Source organism: Erythranthe guttata, chromosome 14, assembly GCF_056151865.1.
Source record: "Erythranthe guttata isolate IM_541 chromosome 14, IM_541, whole genome shotgun sequence".
In the NCBI taxonomy this organism is placed as follows: Eukaryota; Viridiplantae; Streptophyta; class Magnoliopsida; order Lamiales; family Phrymaceae; genus Erythranthe; species Erythranthe guttata.
Window position 1 is genome coordinate 16,069,242 of NC_142546.1, and position 16,562 is coordinate 16,085,803.

The following is a 16,562-nucleotide window of genomic DNA, read 5'->3' on the forward strand; positions in this document are numbered from 1 at the left end:
ATTTATCCATTGAGTATTTAATATATATATATATATATATATATATATAAATTTCCGGGCCGGCCCGGAACCGGAGTGAATCGAGGGCTGGCCCGCCCCTCCGAACCGTGTTTAGTACGGGCCGGTTCCGGTTCAGAAAAAGTGAATCGCGAACCGGCCCATGACCATGTCTATATTCACCCATATAACAAAAAATGACTTGTGGTAGTATTGTCTCTATTTTAAAATAAATGTGTTTTAATTTTATTAATGCATATAAATTAAACAAAAATATATGAAATAATTTTGATTTTGGTTTTAAGGAGTTTAAAGGGTTTTTTTTTTTTTTTTCTTTGGCCGAAAATGAATTTTATTCCATTAAAAAGATGTGAACAACTTCCTTAAAAATCCCATGTTGGTGCCGAGTTCTTGAAGCTGGCCAAATCTCATTTAGGTGGTGTTTATATAAACTTTTAGAAAAAGTAGAAATTGATAATTATGAATTAAGTAAGCGATACGTGCTTATGTTTAAAAGTTGGGGATGTTTGCAAAATAAATGGAAAATCAACTTTAAGCAATTCATTTGGAAAAATTACAGTTTTCATCCCTCAAGTTTGCACTGATTTCACATTTGATCGCCCATGTTCAGAAAACTCATTTGGTCACTCGTGTTCCAATAATTTAACATTTGGTCATTTCCGTCAATTTACCATTAGTCCGTTAGTTAAGGGCTTAAGGAAGTGATGACACACACTTGATTCATAAGAGAATTAACGGAAATGACTAAAAGTGTTGAATTTCGAAACATAAGGGACTGAATGTATTTTTTGTGAACATGGATGACCAAATGTGATATCGATGCAAACTTGATGAACTAAAATTGTACTTTTCCCCAATTCATTTTAAGAGATGTTGCCTAAGGGGTGTCTTTCTTATATATTTCAGCTTAAAGTAACTTATTTTGAGAGAAGCAGAAGTAGAAGTTGGAATTACAAACACTTCAAATGTGATTTTGAGCAAAAAAAATAGCTCAGATTCACGTGAGGCAAATTCTAACGAGAAGCAATGTTAGTCATTCTTTCGTAAATTGCATTTTATTTGGAAGCAATGCACCTTCTAAGGGGTGTTCTTTTTATGAGGTAGATTTCATTAAATTTTGTTAGGAAGTATTGTAAATCGGAATTACGTTCGAATTGCTTATATGCTAGTTCCCTCCCGATCGATGCGGCAACTGTAAATCTTATCGTGGTGGTCTTTTTTTATTTCATCAAGGATATATGCGTCATTAGAGGGATAATTACAATTTTGGTCCCTATATTATATATCACTGTTGATTTTGGTCCTTAAATTTTTTCTGGCACGAAATTGGTCCTCAGATAACTAGCTCTTTTTCTTATTTCCGTCCACCGTTTGAAATTGATGTTAGTTTGGACGGAAAAGTCACGTGCGAGGCACTTGACAATGCTCATTAACCCCTTATTTTTACCTATATTGTTAATTTAACCCCAATATCACTTTATCTGACAATTTCGTCCAAATAAAATTAAATTCGAGAAATGTACTAAAAATGTGAAATGGAAAAAAAAAATACCATACGAGGGTTTCTAGGAATGAGTACATTAATTTTATTCACAAATATTATTTATTTCTTTATTTTTAATCGAAAACACTATAACTAATTTGATTATACCAAATTTTATTAAAGAGTTTATTTATTTATTTTATAAATATAATTCATTTCATTATTTCTAATTATTAATATTTATTAAGTATTTACACATATTTTGTAATTTCAAAAATATTGGTTTTAGTCGTTTATACAATAAAATCGATTTTGCCTAATCTTATAAGTTTTATGGTATTTTTATTATTCTTTAATAAAATTTGAATAGTATTTCAATTTTAAATAAAAATAAAAATAAACAAATCAATTAAAAATCATCTAAATTAAAAAATAAAGTGACACAGATGTACAGTTGATGACTCGACGACGAAGGTGAAAATGGCAGACGGGGCGGAATTGAGGCATTCAGAACAAATTTTTGGGGATTTGATTTTTTGGACGAATTTATAATAACAAAGTTAAACTGGGGCCAAATAAAAAAATATTGGTAAGACACGGGGTAGAAGTGCATGATCACATGCTTCCCATGTGACTTTTCCATCCAAGCTAACAACAATTTCAAAAGGTGGACGAAATTTGTAAAAAAACTGGTTATTTGAGGACTAATTTCGTGCCAAAACAAGTTGAAGGACCGAAATTAAAAAATGTGTATAATATAGGGGCCAAAACTGTAATTATCGCTGTCATTAGACAAGGATGCACTTGCAATTTCATGAAGCTAATAAAATTCTATGGTGTAGCAAGATTGTATGTGTTTCATATTGCGAAACCTCCATTTGCCTTTGATTATGAATTTAAACGAACAAAAATTTGAATTAACTATTAGAAAAAAAAAACGAGAATTTTGTATATAAAACGTGTCAATTAGTGCGAAACTTGTCATCTTCAACACTGCCATCTTTGCATCTTTTGAGAACAAGAAGCTGATCTCTCAAGTGCAAAACCTGCAGTCATACAATTACAGTATGAGCCTTCTCACAAATTCGGACTAAGGTAATGAGCAAATGCTACAAAATATACCTCATCTCGAAGCAACGAAGGAAGCCTTTCTATACAAACTAAGCCTAATATTTCCTTCAAAACTCGATCATCCTTAATCGCACACCATGTCTGAGGAGACAACGCAAGTAAAAGTGCCGTTAGGACATCATTTCTAGCTCGGTGCATATCGAAGCCATCATTAGGCGTACAATCTTTGTTGGCGAAAGTTTGTTCTATCGTAGGAAAACAACTAGTTTCTGAAGACAATGTATCCGTCACGTGTTTGTGAAGGCTTGTCTCTTGCACTAGTTTCATCACTTGTTCCTGATAAAAAATTGTCATTTTTTTAGTGTAAATGAGAGAAGAAACTTAACTCGTAGTGTTTGTAAAACTGGAATGTTAAATGTCGTTTCAATTTTACGGGTACAGAGTTTCGTTTCCAAATGTGATTTTGACCATTTTTCAGTTTGAATTTGGCAAAATCCAAAGCATCAAAATATGTAGTCGGTCAAGTTATCTTTCTAATGCAACTTGAATCAGCTAGATGGGATGTCGGGTGAGAGAATTATGCATGAATGAGTTACGCGCAGAATCTCATAAAACTCAGAACATCAAAGTTTTAGCCAATGTTCATTTATTCATGCATATCTCTCACCCGACATTCAATTCAGCTGACTCAAGTTGGATTAGAAAGCCAACTCAAAGAACAACAAATTTGGTGTTTTGAATTTTGTCAAATTCAGACCAATAGAGGGTCAAAATTACATTTGAAGTCGGAACGGTAGTAATAAAATTGAAGCGACAACATTTAGCAACTCCCATATAAAACTGAAATCACACCATTTTTCACTTACCATAATAGCAAGCCTTTCTTTCTCCTCTTGACTCATAGGTTGACCTTCGTAGTCTTTTCTGCAAACCTCTGCCACCCACTTAACGAAATCCGTAAATTCGAAAGGTAGAGAAGAGAAAACCGTGGAAACTACGTCTTTTATGCTCTTCACATCATTTGAAGTCAACAGCAACGGGACATCATCGGTCAAGTATTTCGCAGTACTAATCCAACTCTCGTGTTTGCAGCTCTGTCAAAGATAAATCCACCGTGATTAACCGCAATAAAGTTGCTGACGGAAAATAAATAAATAAATACATCGACGAAATATACGGGATCGTACCAGCGTATAAAGCAAAGCTGGTGTTCGTTGCCCCCTAGAAACAAGCATGAACCTGAATACATACATATACAGTTAAACCTCTATAAATTAATACAGTTTGGACTAGGGAAATTCTATTAATTTAGCGAATTACTAAATTATCGAGTTAATAATTTAACACGTTTTCACCAAGTTGGGAACTGAGAGAAACTATTATTTAATCGAGGTTCTACTGTATATAAGTAAAATAGTAATTGAAAACAATAAAACGAAAGCTTCAGTATTTTATTTCGGCAATATAAATATAAATGTATGTAAGCGTACCCTCTACGCCGGCCAGTCGCTTCATCGACGGTATCCATGGCTTCCCAAAGAAGCGAGAGCGGGACCCAGTGAGGAGGATATTTGAACCTTGCAACGTCTAGGATAAGTACCATATCACTTTCTGCATGATATCCGCCAATCGGTGAAAAATGTCCCGATCTTGTCTGAATAAATACATTTAACTCATTATCCACTAATTGATTCAGAAATCGGGGCGGAAATTGGAACGGAATTTTTATTTCCGCCGTTTTTTTATCCGAAATTTTCCAGTTTTTGAGGGTGTTTGGGTAAGCTTATTTTAAACAGCTGATAAGTCCTTACGTCTGATAAGATGTTTTAAGAGTTGATAAGCTGTCACATGATCTTATTTGGATCGGAACTTGAATATATGTGAGATTTCAATTTCCTATTCGGTTTTAAAGTTCCGAAAATAATTCAAAAAATATCCGAGGTTTTTTTTCGGAATATTACACTTAAAATATCAATGTTGTCAGGAATTTTATATTTTAGATGACAAAAAAATGAAAATTTCCAAATTCTGTCAATTCCAATATAAAATTTTCCGATATTGGAACAAGTTTCTTCATTACAAATTCTGGAATCTCGATTTTCGATTTTTACGAACTGAATTGGAATTAGTTTTTCACTTCCGTAAAAAATCAATTTTTTTCCGTTCTGATCCGTCCAATTTACACCCCGATCACAAGGAGCAAGAGCAATATCATAAACTCATATCATAGTAGATGTACATAGAAGAGGCTATCATAAACTCAATATCACATTACCCCCTTATACTCTCGATTGCATCTATTTGCCCCATGTACTTGAAACATTGTCTCAATGTGGCCGTCGCCGTTAATTTTCAGACCTTTGATCTTAACACAGTTTGATCGAAGTCTGAAAATTACAAAAAAACCACCCCTCCCAGTTTAAACAATTATTTAAAAAAAAAAAAAAATTGTGGCTGACGTCGTGGACTGTATTTTCTCGTTGTCTTGAATTTTTTATTATTTATTTATTTTATTTATTTTTGTTTTTTTTTCAATAATTATTTAAAGTGGGAGATGTGACGATTTTGTAATTTCAGATCCTAGATCAAACGGTGTTAAGGTCAAATTTCTGACAACTAGGAGCGAGGGCCACATTGAGACAATTTTTCAAGTACAGGGGGCAAATCAATGCAATCGAGAGTAGAAGGGGGTAAAGTGATATCGAGCCAAAGTACAAGGGGGAAAGTGGAATTTACCCATATAAATATATATAAAGCGATACAATTTAATTCTGACCTGTTTAAATGCTTTTCTATTATACGTTGAGATCACATGACAGTCGTCCGATGTAGAGCACGCCGTGACAAATTTCCGAAACTCGTCGATAGAGCTCTGATCGGTTCGATAAGATTCCACTTTGGCACCTGCACAATGTGCCAAGCATATAACTTTGCCGAACGATATGCCTTTAACCTTAACTGTTTCCAGCGGCTCACAGCAATCCAACATAGTTTCGTCGAACCATCTCCAAGGTCCTGTCGTTGATTTTTCAATAAGCACGTGACATAAAATTTTTAAACCGTAGTAGAAAAAAAAAATTAAGTCATTTAAAATTAAAACATTCAAGAATGAAATCGAGCCACCTTTCCATTTTCGACATGGATCGATAGCGAGGGCATTCAAGACCATTGCAAGTGTGGCCAAACCGCAGTACGCGGGCTCGGATTGTGTCTGAAAATGAGAAATCAACTTGAAAAATCCTTCCATATTTCCATTTGTAAGGGCCTCGGTAAATAGTTTCTGCATTCGGAAAATTTTAGAGAAAAGATCAATCACTTGAGAGTACATAATTGTAGGTTATTTACGATGCAGCAAAATTCGCGAGCTTGTGGCGTATGTTATATACAAACAACTGAACAAATGCAATCTTAGACGTGAAAATCAACTCAATATTCCATACAACTAAAGGCACGGTGTTTTAGTCATTCCAAAGTTAATTACTCGACGTCCCTAAGTTAAATATTTTTTAGGGACTTCGACTGAGATGTAAGGCCGGTATGAGAAACAATAGGGATAACTATATTTTCCTTCCCTAAACAAGTTGGAGTGACATTATTCGTCCTTAAACATGCCAATATTCCGTTGTTTTTGTCCTTCCGTCAACTTTTTGGTTAAATTGGATAGAAAAAATCGGGAAAAAATTACAGTTTATGTACCTAAACTTTACCACTAAAACAATTTATGTCCTCAAACTTTTTCATCCACGAAATATGTCATCAAACTTGCCACTTGTTAACAATATATGTTCCGCCGTCAACTCCGTCAGTCAACTTGGACGGAAATATCACGTGTGGCGCACGTGATGTAGATCTGGCTGTTAAATGCCGATCTGGTTGACACCCAGAGATGATGTGGCCGAAAAAAATGACGTGGAGTGATATGTGGTTCTCTCCCTCTATTTCAATTTAAAATTCCCAATTTATCATTAAAATCTTAAACTTCTCATTCCCCTATTTCATGGAATGGTCAAATCTTAATAATTATTGTTCTTAAAGTTATGAGGGCCTTAAAAGCTTGATTATGTAAATTGTAAGCATTGAGTCACATTATCATTGATGGAGCGATTTATGTGTCAAACAAAGAGCTAAGATTAGGGATTTGGGAAAGGTGAATCAGGGATTTGTAGAGGGAATTGTTTGGCGCAATTTGAGATTAACTAAAATTGAGGAAATGAGAAGAAGGGGTGATATTTAAAAAACACGAGTCTGACACTTGTTGTTTTCTGTTCAAATTAACCAGCCAAATTGGCGGAAGGACGAAAACAACAGAAAAATTGCATGTTTAGGGACGAAAAATGTCACTCCAACATGTTTAGGGTCATAAAACAAATAATTGGCAAAGTATAGGGTCGAAAAATATATTTTCCCAGAAACAATACATCGAGTGTTATTCTTTGATAAGTTTGAATATCTATCGATTTTTCAATACTTTGCCCGATGAAAAAACCAAGAACCTATCTCAAGTTCGAGTCCTCATGCTTTCTTGAGCCAATCAATATGCAATTTCTCTCATGTTCAAGTGGCATATCTGATTTATAATCCATTTTCTCTCATTTATTTACTCAACATCACATAATATATTTGAAGTGGAGAAAGTAGAATAATTAGATTTCAGAAGCAAAGGAACCTCCCTTTCCCTAAAAATCAGACCACTCAACCATGAAAAAAAATCTTCTCAAATATTAGGGATAAAGTACAGCCAGCCCCTGAGATAAGGTCAAATTATGAAAAAATATTTCATATTTGAGTAATTACAATCACCCCTCAATTATAAATCTTCTTACACTTCCACTCTTATGATATCAAATTCAACAAAATTTTCTAGATTCCCTAGAATGTTCTCCAGTTTGTACTCGTTTTATGCAAAAATGCAGTTTCTGATACATCACAATCTAATATTTAGGGAAAATTGCATTTTTCGTCCTCATACTTTACCCACTTTTTCAAAACTGTCCCTAAACATTTTGGAGTTACAATAGTAGTCCTTAATCATGCCATTTTTTGACAGAACTGGTCCGCCGTTTATTTTTGCAGTTAATTGGATGGAAAATGGCATGTGCCTCTCACATGCCTTCAATATACAACACTACATGAAAATGGACTTTTAACAACACGCATTGCGTCTTGTTAAAACAAATCTTTAAAACTTGATTGAAATTAGAAATTATATAAATTCCAAAAAAACAAAATCGATTTATATTGTTTTAAAATATTTTGAGAAATATTCTTTAAACAATTGAAACATTGTGTCAAAATAAAATAAAAATTCAATCCGAATAGGTGGGATAAGAAACTTCCATTTCAATCTTCACCCTCATTTAATAATGTAAAACTCGATAAATTGTTTCAAAATATTTTTAGAAGTATTGTCTAAAATAATAATACAATGTTTTAAAACCGGGATTTCTTGAACCTGAATGAAAATTATTGTTTTAAATAAAATAAAATCTTATCGTAATAGGCGGAGTAAGAAAACTCCGTTTCAATTTTCACCCTTATTTAATAATCTAAAACTCGATATGTTTTTTCAAAATAAATTCAGAAATATTGTTTAAAAAATCATAATATTGTCTAAAAAATAATATTGTCTTTTAAAGTCGGAATTTTCGGAAATTGAATGAAAATATTATTTTAAAATAAAATAAAAATTCGATCAATGCCGCATAAGAAAACTCCTTTCCAATTTTCACCCATATTGAATGATTTAAAACTCGACATATTGTCTCGCAATTGGGATTTTTGGAATTGACTAGAGGTGAAAATCGGAATGGAGATTTCTAATTCCCCAATTCCTATTGGGTTCTTATTTCGGTTTGAAACGATATATTTAAATTGAATTCCAAAAATGCCGATATTGGAACAATATTTTTAATTTTTAAACTATATTTTTATTTTTTAAACAATATTTCCGAAACAAGTTGACTTTTTTGGATTTTACGTGATTTCGATTTTATATTAAATTTTAATTAAAAATAATAACTATAAAAATATGTTTTAACAAGACGCAATGCGTGTCGTTGAAAGTCCATTTTCATGTAGTGTTGTAAATTGAAGGCATGTGAGAGGCACATGCCATTTTCCATCCAACTTAACTGCAAAAATTAACGGCGGACCAATTCTGTCAAAAAATGGCATGATTAAGGACTACTATTGTAACTCCAAAATGTTTAGGGACAGTTTTGATAAAGTGGGTAAAGTATGAGGACGAAAAATGCAATTTTCCCCTAATATTTACAAGTTATGAGACACATCTTATGATCACCTTGTTTCAAAATGTGGAGCTCGAATGGGGTAAAACGGGTACAAATTGAAGAATGTTCCACGTAATTTAGAAGACTTCACTAACTTTAACACTGCAAGTGTGGATGTGTGAGAAGATTCATAGTTGAGGGTGGTTACGATTACCCAAACATGAGGGGTTTTTCGTAATTTAACCTTACCTGAAGGGTAGCCGTAAAAAAAACGCCTCGAAAAAAATCAATCACCAGAAAAAAATCATTTGAGTTACAAGCACAATAAACCAAACTTCAACATTCCATAACATTTGAAAATCAAAATAATAGAACAGATAAACAAGATTCAGAACGGAATCATAATCATTTTTTGATTCCCAATCACAAAAGTAAAACACGAAGGGGTAAAAAAGGAAAATTACCTTGCCCTCGGGTGAAGAGAAATCAATGGCCGGGGGAGAAGGAAGGGCGCGCCGGTACAATCCCGCCACCACCATTTTCACACACAAACACGCTTTACTGTGTGTGTTGCTACAACAAATTTTTGAAATGCTGCGCAACTACAACGAAATATATATATATATATATATATACCCCCAGCGGGAAGAAGCAACTTTCAATTTTCAAACGTGTGCGTCTTTCGTTGGTAATTTATAATGACCAACAAGGGCAAAACCGTAATTTCAATTAGGTTAGTGCGGTCTCTTTGATTTGTTTGAGGAAAAAGAATGGAGATCTGATTCCATGCTTTTTCTAATAGAAAATCTTGAAAGAAAAAGTTTCAGATTCCAAGGCATTTTCAACGCCAGTAAGATGAAATTCAGACGGATCGAATTGTAATTATCATATTCGAAAAACAAATTTTTAAAGTGAAAGAATAATTTGGAAGGATAATGAAAATAGGCATTGCAAGACTAGTATATGAATATGCAATTGAGAAATATGCACAAAAACATTCGAACAAAAATTCATTTACAAAAATACAGGTACGAAATCATGCATAAAAGTAATAGCACAAAAGTACATGTTCGGTTTGGGTTTCGGTTTCAGTTTGAGTTTCGGTTTCGGTTGCATTCAAAAAATTGCTCATGAAACCACGCACAACAAGACTAGTATATTAATATGCATCGAGAAACATGCACAAAAACATTCGAATAAAATCTCATTCACAAAATACATGGTCTAAACCATGTACAATAGTAATCGCACAAAAGTACATGTCCGGTTTCGGTTTCAATTTTAGTTACGGTTTCGATTTTTGGTTTCGGTTTCAGTTTGAGTTACGGTTGCTTTCAAAAAATTGCTCATGAAGACACGCACTACAGTACTAACACAAAAGCCCATCCAAAATCGTACACGTACAATAGTCGTAGCTCGGCGTCTCTCTTCCTTCTCTAAGGGTTGCTGAGAAAAACCCGTGAAAGTTCTATGTGGTGATGGAGTGGTCCACCACGCTTCAAAGCTTTGATCTCTGATGGTCGGAGAAATGCGGCTTCTAGATGTCAGCTGACAATAAATTTCAAGAGAACAAGTGAAGAATTCATCATAAGAAAAATAAAAATTAAGAGATTAAGTTGTTCATTCAATGTTAACGGGGTCTGACGAGTCGAACCATTTAAATACGGGTATGAGTTTGGATGAATATAATTTAGGTTTAGATTAAAGCGGGAGCAAATCTAGGTTTGTGATATTTTTCATGGAGCCAGTTTGGAATGGTTATGTAGAACTTACACCTGATGAAATACACCATGTAGTTTTACATCATTGATTTACATATAATAACACACACATCTACATGTATGTGTGCTTAGTGGATAGTTATTTATATAGATTTACGGTTTAAACTCACATGATATATTTCATCAGGTGTAGGATCTCATAAGTCGTCTAGAATTTGAAATAAATAAATAAAGGGGTAATATGCTAGGAGTCCATGCATCAAACTAAACCTAATTTGAACTAAATGACAAGTCAAAATTCATTCTTTTAATTAAATCCTTAATTTGAAATAATATATGAGCCACATCCCTAATTTTTTTTATATCCCAATTTTGCCCTTATACCCTAAATTCTCTAACCTACATATATTCACGTTTCTTTTATTCATATTTATTTTTTTCTTTCGGTATTCTCTCTCTCTCTCTCTCTCACACGCTCTCTCTCTCTCTCTCACACGCTCTCTCTCTCTCTCTCTCTCTCTCTCTCTCTCTCTCTCTCTCTCTCTCTCTCTCTCTCTCTCTCTCTCTCTCTCTCTCTCTCTCTCTCTCTCTCTCTCTCTCTCTCTCTCTCTCTCTCTCTCTCTCTCTCTCTCTCTCGCTCTCTCTCTCTCACGTTCTCTCTCGTTTTTTTTTAGATCTCTATCACCTTTCCATCTCTATATCTCTCTTGCTTTCTTCTCCAGTTGTAGCACAAGGCAAAGGGCTGTGGTGCATGCACGAGACGGCAGCGGGGGGTCGTGGTGGTGGAGGTGGCGGCAGGGGGCTTTGATAGTCGATGCGAGCCGGGGGCTGTCCCGCCATAGTGGTCGAGGCGGCGACGGGGGCTGTCCCGCTATGATGGTTGTTGCGGCCGTGGTGGGGGCTGTGGAGGTCGATGGCGATGGGGGTTGTCCCGCTATGGTGGTTGTGGCGGCCGTGGTGGGGGCTATGGAGGTCGATGAAGCGGTGAGGGATGTGGTTATGGTGGAAATTTAATTGAAAGTATATTCTTTACTAATTGCCTCTGATTTTGTTTGATTTGGGTTAAAAATGGTAAATCTAGGTTTTCTCAATGTCGATAGTTGACTATGGTTGCGACGGCTGCGAAGGTAGGCGGCTAGGGTTGGTGAGATTTGTGTTGTTGGCTGCTAGGGTTTTGTAGTACACCGTAGTAGATCATAGTACACCGCAGTATACTATAGTCTACTACAATATTGAAAAAAATAGATTAAATTAAAAAAATTAAAAAAAAAATGTAATTTGAATTAAAAAAAAACGAAAAACACGTTGTTTTTGTAATTTTCAATATTATGTAGAAAAAATGATTTTTTTTAATAATACTTTAATCTATAATACAACAGTGTACCATAGTATATCATAGTACACCATAATAGTTTTTAAAATCTGTTTTTTTTTAATAAAAACAAAAAGAAAAATTCGTAATTTTCAAATCAAAAAAACGGAAAAAAATAATTTGTTTATAATAATGTGAAAAATGATAAAGTAATAAACAATAAAATAAAGATGAGTGAAAGGACATTTTTGGAATGAATTTAATAAATGATGTAAAGCAAATGTTTAGTTGAGGTTGTCATTTAGTTCTATTTAGTTTTGTCATCAAGGACCTTTCTCTTAAGAACCGATAAATAAATTGGTCAAGGAACCGACCAATTATCATCCTTATTTAATATTTATTTATTTGGTAGCATAAAAACTATTGGGCCGTGTTGACGAAGAAAGACGATAGGTTAAAGCCCAATATATGTAAACATTAGTCGGGTCGGGTCACCATCTTCCCCAGCCCAAAAAATAAGTAGGAAAGAGAAAACACGGATATTATTAAACTTTAGGGTAAATTACAGCTACACCCCTGAGGTATACTAAAATAATTTTAAAGTACCTGTAGTATTGATAATTATAATCGTCCCCTACAACATTGCTAGAAACCCCAACGGGATAATGAATTTGATAAGTTATTATGTTATGGTTCTAACCGACTGTTAGCTTCAGAGAGTGATTGAGACAACATAGAGTAAGGGGTGACATGGCTCTCCATACATTTCTTAAATATTTATTATTTTATAAACTTTCTTCTATGGTAACATTAGCGGCCCACGGGAAACAAATATAGTTTTTATCGGTCCGCAGCATGGTTTGCCGGAATGTCGCGGACATTGCCGTTCTAGTTCTATCGCAACGTCGCGACTCCGTCGCGGTCGAAACGAGCATTTTAATTAAAATGCTAAACAAATAAATTTTATTTCAAATATATTTCTAATACCGGCCAACATTACAATATAATAATATGCAAGTATTATTACATTTTAAAAAATAAATATTACATGCAATATTAAAAATATTTATAAATGTGAATGAATTATAGGACAACCAATATAACAAAATTAGTCATCGTTCTCACTAATTCTCTCAACGTTAAATTATTTTATTTATGAATAAAAATTAGTGTTTGAAACAATTCAAAGGTAATAAGTATAACAATATAAAAAAAGTAGTTAATTCATTATTGTAAAGTGATATGTAATACACGATACACATTTTTCGTCCAGAGTGACAATTAATATAAAATTGGAAGAATATTTATTATATATTGAAGGATAGTCTAGTCCATTAAAAATTAAAAAAAAAATAGTAGGATGAGTTAAAAAAAAATGACTAATTGGATAAATTAGTATTAATATTTTAATTTTGTGACTTTTTAGATAATAATAATAAACTTTTGGGGCCTTTTGGTAATAAAAACTTTTAAATAAGACTCGTTGGTATTTTGCTATTTTCTTTAACAAAGTGTCCCCTATCGTCTGCCCCCAAATTTCATTTCTCCTTCCTTTTTTTTTCCAAATTGATATTTTTTCATATTTTTTTGCCTCCGTCCAGCCGGCTGCGCCATCACCGTTCTATAGCCACGTCTCGCTCGTCCCGATAATTGTTTTAGGGGTGTGGCTGTAATTATCAATACTATAAGGACCTTAAAATTATTTTAGCATACCTTAGGGGTGTTGGTGTAATTTATCCTAAAATTTATTAATTCTGACACCGCCTAATATCGAGTGAATAGATTCCGTTAAGAGTACAATAGCTGTAGAATCCACTGCTTCTTCCCCAAAAATCCCTAAAAAATAATTTTTGGGGAAAAATCTGAAATTGATGGAGGCAGCAGCAGAAAAACCTAAATTCAAGAAATTAGGTCGCCACTCGAAGAAAAGCTCTTATGATTCTCAAATAAATCGACTCGATGATGGCTGTATTATGCTTATTTTCAGCTTCCTCTCCCCCATTCCAGGTATTTTCAGTTTCTTCTACCTTATTTTTTGTTTTTCTTAGGTTAAATTATCGATTTGATTCGATTTTGTATTGAATCGTTGTCATGAATTTATCGCCACATCTGGGCATAATTAATTTTGTTTTGAGTAGGTTGTGTGGTGATTTTTTGTCTTGATTTTCAGAGTTCAATTTCGTAGAAAAATCGAGTTTAATTCGGTCGAGTGGTGGAAATGTACTAAAGTTTTGACTGTAATTACTATGAAGATTTTATCTTTATGTTGATGAATTTGTGTAAATTGTTCTTATTTTACCGACTGTTTGGATTAATTTATTCAGAACTGGGGTTCACTTTTCTTATTTTAATGAATTAAATTTCCCCAAGATCCAATTTTTATTGTTCAATCCACACAAATACCACTTTTTTTTTTTTTTTTTTTTTTCCGCAATGAGGTATAAATGTGGATTTAAACCGTAAATAATTTCGTAGGACTACTACGAGACGGGCGTTAGGGGTAAAAATTTCAGTTCTCGTTCTCAAGTGGAATGTAAAGATTGGCTGTATTTTATCCCATATTACGCAATGGCTGTAGGGAAAACGTGTATCTAGACGCACAAGCAATTCGAAATTTATAGTAGTAGTAGTAGTATTCGGTCATGATTTTGTGGTGAGTTTGCAGATCGGTATAACACCGCCCTCGTTTGCCGCAGATGGCGTTTTCTGGCATGTCATCCTCAGCATTGGCTACGAGTTGACCGCTCCGTCAAAGAGTTGACCGAACCAGGAGTTTACCCGAGCATTGAGACAGCTGTCTCTGCTGCCAGGTCAGTGAAACAAGCAACAACACATGATCATTATTATTTTCAGTTTTAATTTAAAATTTTAGCTAATCACAAAAGATGATCTTTTTTTTTCTTTCTGAAATTCGTCACACTTTTTTACAGGCCCGGTGACACTATACTTATTGCAGCTGGAGGGATTCACCGTACGTCCAATATTCAGATAAAAAAGCCTCTTTGTCTGGTAATTATTCGGATACTTTTATTTGAAAATTAGTAATTAATCTTCAAAATCATTTGTTGAATTTCTCTCTACTTACATTCGGAAGAGAAACAAGGGTGAGGGTGTGCAAGGTAGTCAAAAAATTGGGAGTTTGGCTCAACATGTTGACTTTATGTTTACGATTAAGTCAAACGCAGTCAACTCTTAGGCCTGCATCTTGTACCATACGAGAGAGAAAGAGTACCTTATGTCCACATTTTTTTACTTGCAGATTGGTGGAGGTGAAATTCCTGACGATACAACACTCATATGCTCACGTGGCTCTGATAGGTTTGACAGTATTCAATTACCCTTTGCGTCTGTTTCTCGTTTCTCAAATTAAAAAAATGGAGTTATTTCTGTTTTTCTCGGGGCTCCTTTTGTGTGCTAATTACATCAATGATTGGTCGACTTTTTACCTCGAGAACCTGAACAATAATATAATCCCCTATTAAATTCACATTTGTAAGTCTTTTACCGCCAAACCTGTGGGTGGAAATTGGAACTGAATTTCCGATTTCCGCCATTCGAAATAGTTCCAATTTTGGAACTATTTTTTTCACTCCGAAATTCCGATGTTTCCAAAACTTTTGGGATCCGAATTGGAAGATATGAGATTCCAATTTCTGATCCAGTTTTAATTTCCGAAAATTCCAAATTCGTTTCGTATCATGCATTTTACATTTTAGGTGACTAAAAGATGGAAATTCCTGAATCCCACCGATTCCGATAAAAAAAAAACCAATTGTGAAACATGCTTTTTCATTCCAATTTCCAAAATTCCGGCTCATCCGTTTTTTTTTGAACGAAATTAGAATCAGTTTTTCAGTTTAAAAAAAACGGAATTTTTCCCAAAAGTGCAAATTTCCAATCCAATCCGTCCAATTTCCACCCCTAGCCAAACCCAACAAGATTTTGTGGGCAAAAATGTCATCATCCCCCATTAGGTCCAATCAGGAAAAAAAAAACGATTGATTAGCGAAAACTCGACAGAAATTTTCTTCATCATCAAGAAAATTTTACACTCAATATTTATTTCCTGATCCTTCAAACAGCGCACTGGAGTTTCTATCGACATGCAAACTAGCAAACTTGACAGTGAGGGCAGAGCTCGGTTGTTGCCTTCTGCATAGGAGTGGGCGTCTCACAATCGACGGATGTATTCTTCAGTGCGAATCGAACCCTTTGGACCATCTCTCTCATGCCATTGTCACCACTGCAACTTCCTCCGATCAACTTTCGCAGCCCGTAATAAAGAATGATAAAGCTGACTGTGTTACTGTAATGAGAACAAGAATCGAAGGCGGTGCGAAAGCTGTGTTGACGAGTGGGACCCTCTCTCTGCAGCAAGTTCGTGTCATATATGCTCGCACTTCCCTGTTTTTCTGGTTCAACGTGGTCCAGCATTAGCCGAACTTTTTCTTTTTTTTTAAATGTTTTATTATATTATTTTCGTCTCTCGATCACTTGTAATATATACATTGTATCATCATGTACTTTTAGTTTTTTTTTTTTAGAAAAACTAATATTGTTGTATAGTAATCATCTGTTATGGTAGGTTTTTTATTACACAATTGCAGTAAACGAGTGGCTTCGATGGATGATTTCATTTATGGGTATTTTTGTAATAACAAATTTATTGAACTTGTTTGGATAAATTTATTTCTTAATATATTTTTAAAATGTAATCTCTCATTTTA

The 16,562-nt window shown here is 34.2% G+C and overlaps 2 protein-coding genes across 3 annotated transcripts; one reads left to right on the forward strand and one right to left on the reverse strand.

Annotated features, from left to right (window-relative positions):
* Positions 1-2,243: 2,243 nt before the first annotated feature.
* LOC105951791 (glutathione gamma-glutamylcysteinyltransferase 1-like) lies at positions 2,244-9,469 on the reverse strand. Of its 2 annotated transcripts, XM_088813698.1 has the most exons (8): positions 9,267-9,469; positions 5,696-5,852; positions 5,349-5,587; positions 4,063-4,226; positions 3,760-3,811; positions 3,439-3,666; positions 2,624-2,908; positions 2,244-2,547 (listed from the first exon to the last, which is right to left on the reverse strand). In XM_088813698.1, exons 1-8 carry the CDS (start codon positions 9,339-9,341, stop codon positions 2,464-2,466), a joined length of 1,284 nt encoding a protein of 427 aa, XP_088669824.1. In that variant the 5' UTR covers positions 9,342-9,469; the 3' UTR covers positions 2,244-2,463. The 2 variants fall into 2 exon arrangements, with proteins under 2 accessions (XP_088669824.1, XP_088669823.1); XM_088813697.1 differs by having other exon boundaries at positions 5,349-5,852; positions 9,267-9,453.
* Positions 9,470-13,345: 3,876 nt separating this feature from the next.
* SKIP5 (SKP1/ASK-interacting protein 5) lies at positions 13,346-16,520 on the forward strand. The gene is made up of 5 exons (XM_012982674.2): positions 13,346-13,842; positions 14,501-14,645; positions 14,766-14,844; positions 15,095-15,153; positions 15,918-16,520. Exons 1-5 carry the CDS (start codon positions 13,707-13,709, stop codon positions 16,270-16,272), a joined length of 774 nt encoding a protein of 257 aa, XP_012838128.2. The 5' UTR covers positions 13,346-13,706; the 3' UTR covers positions 16,273-16,520.
* The last annotated feature ends 42 nt before the right edge of the window (positions 16,521-16,562 follow it).

Coding starts and splice junctions, on each gene's coding strand:
- SKIP5 (XM_012982674.2), top strand. CDS start 13,707: ATGGAGGCAGCAGCAGAAAAACCTAAATTCAAGAAATTAGGTCGCCAC. Junction 14,646..14,765: donor ACAGCTGTCTCTGCTGCCAG/GTCAGTGAAACA, acceptor ACTTTTTTACAG/GCCCGGTGACACTATACTTA. Junction 15,154..15,917: donor TGCTCACGTGGCTCTGATAG/GTTTGACAGTAT, acceptor TCCTTCAAACAG/CGCACTGGAGTTTCTATCGA.
- LOC105951791 (XM_088813697.1), bottom strand. CDS start 9,341: ATGGTGGTGGCGGGATTGTACCGGCGCGCCCTTCCTTCTCCCCCGGCC. Junction 3,812..4,062: donor GCGACTGGCCGGCGTAGAGG/GTACGCTTACAT, acceptor GTATGTATTCAG/GTTCATGCTTGTTTCTAGGG. Junction 2,548..2,623: donor CTTCGTTGCTTCGAGATGAG/GTATATTTTGTA, acceptor GTATGACTGCAG/GTTTTGCACTTGAGAGATCA.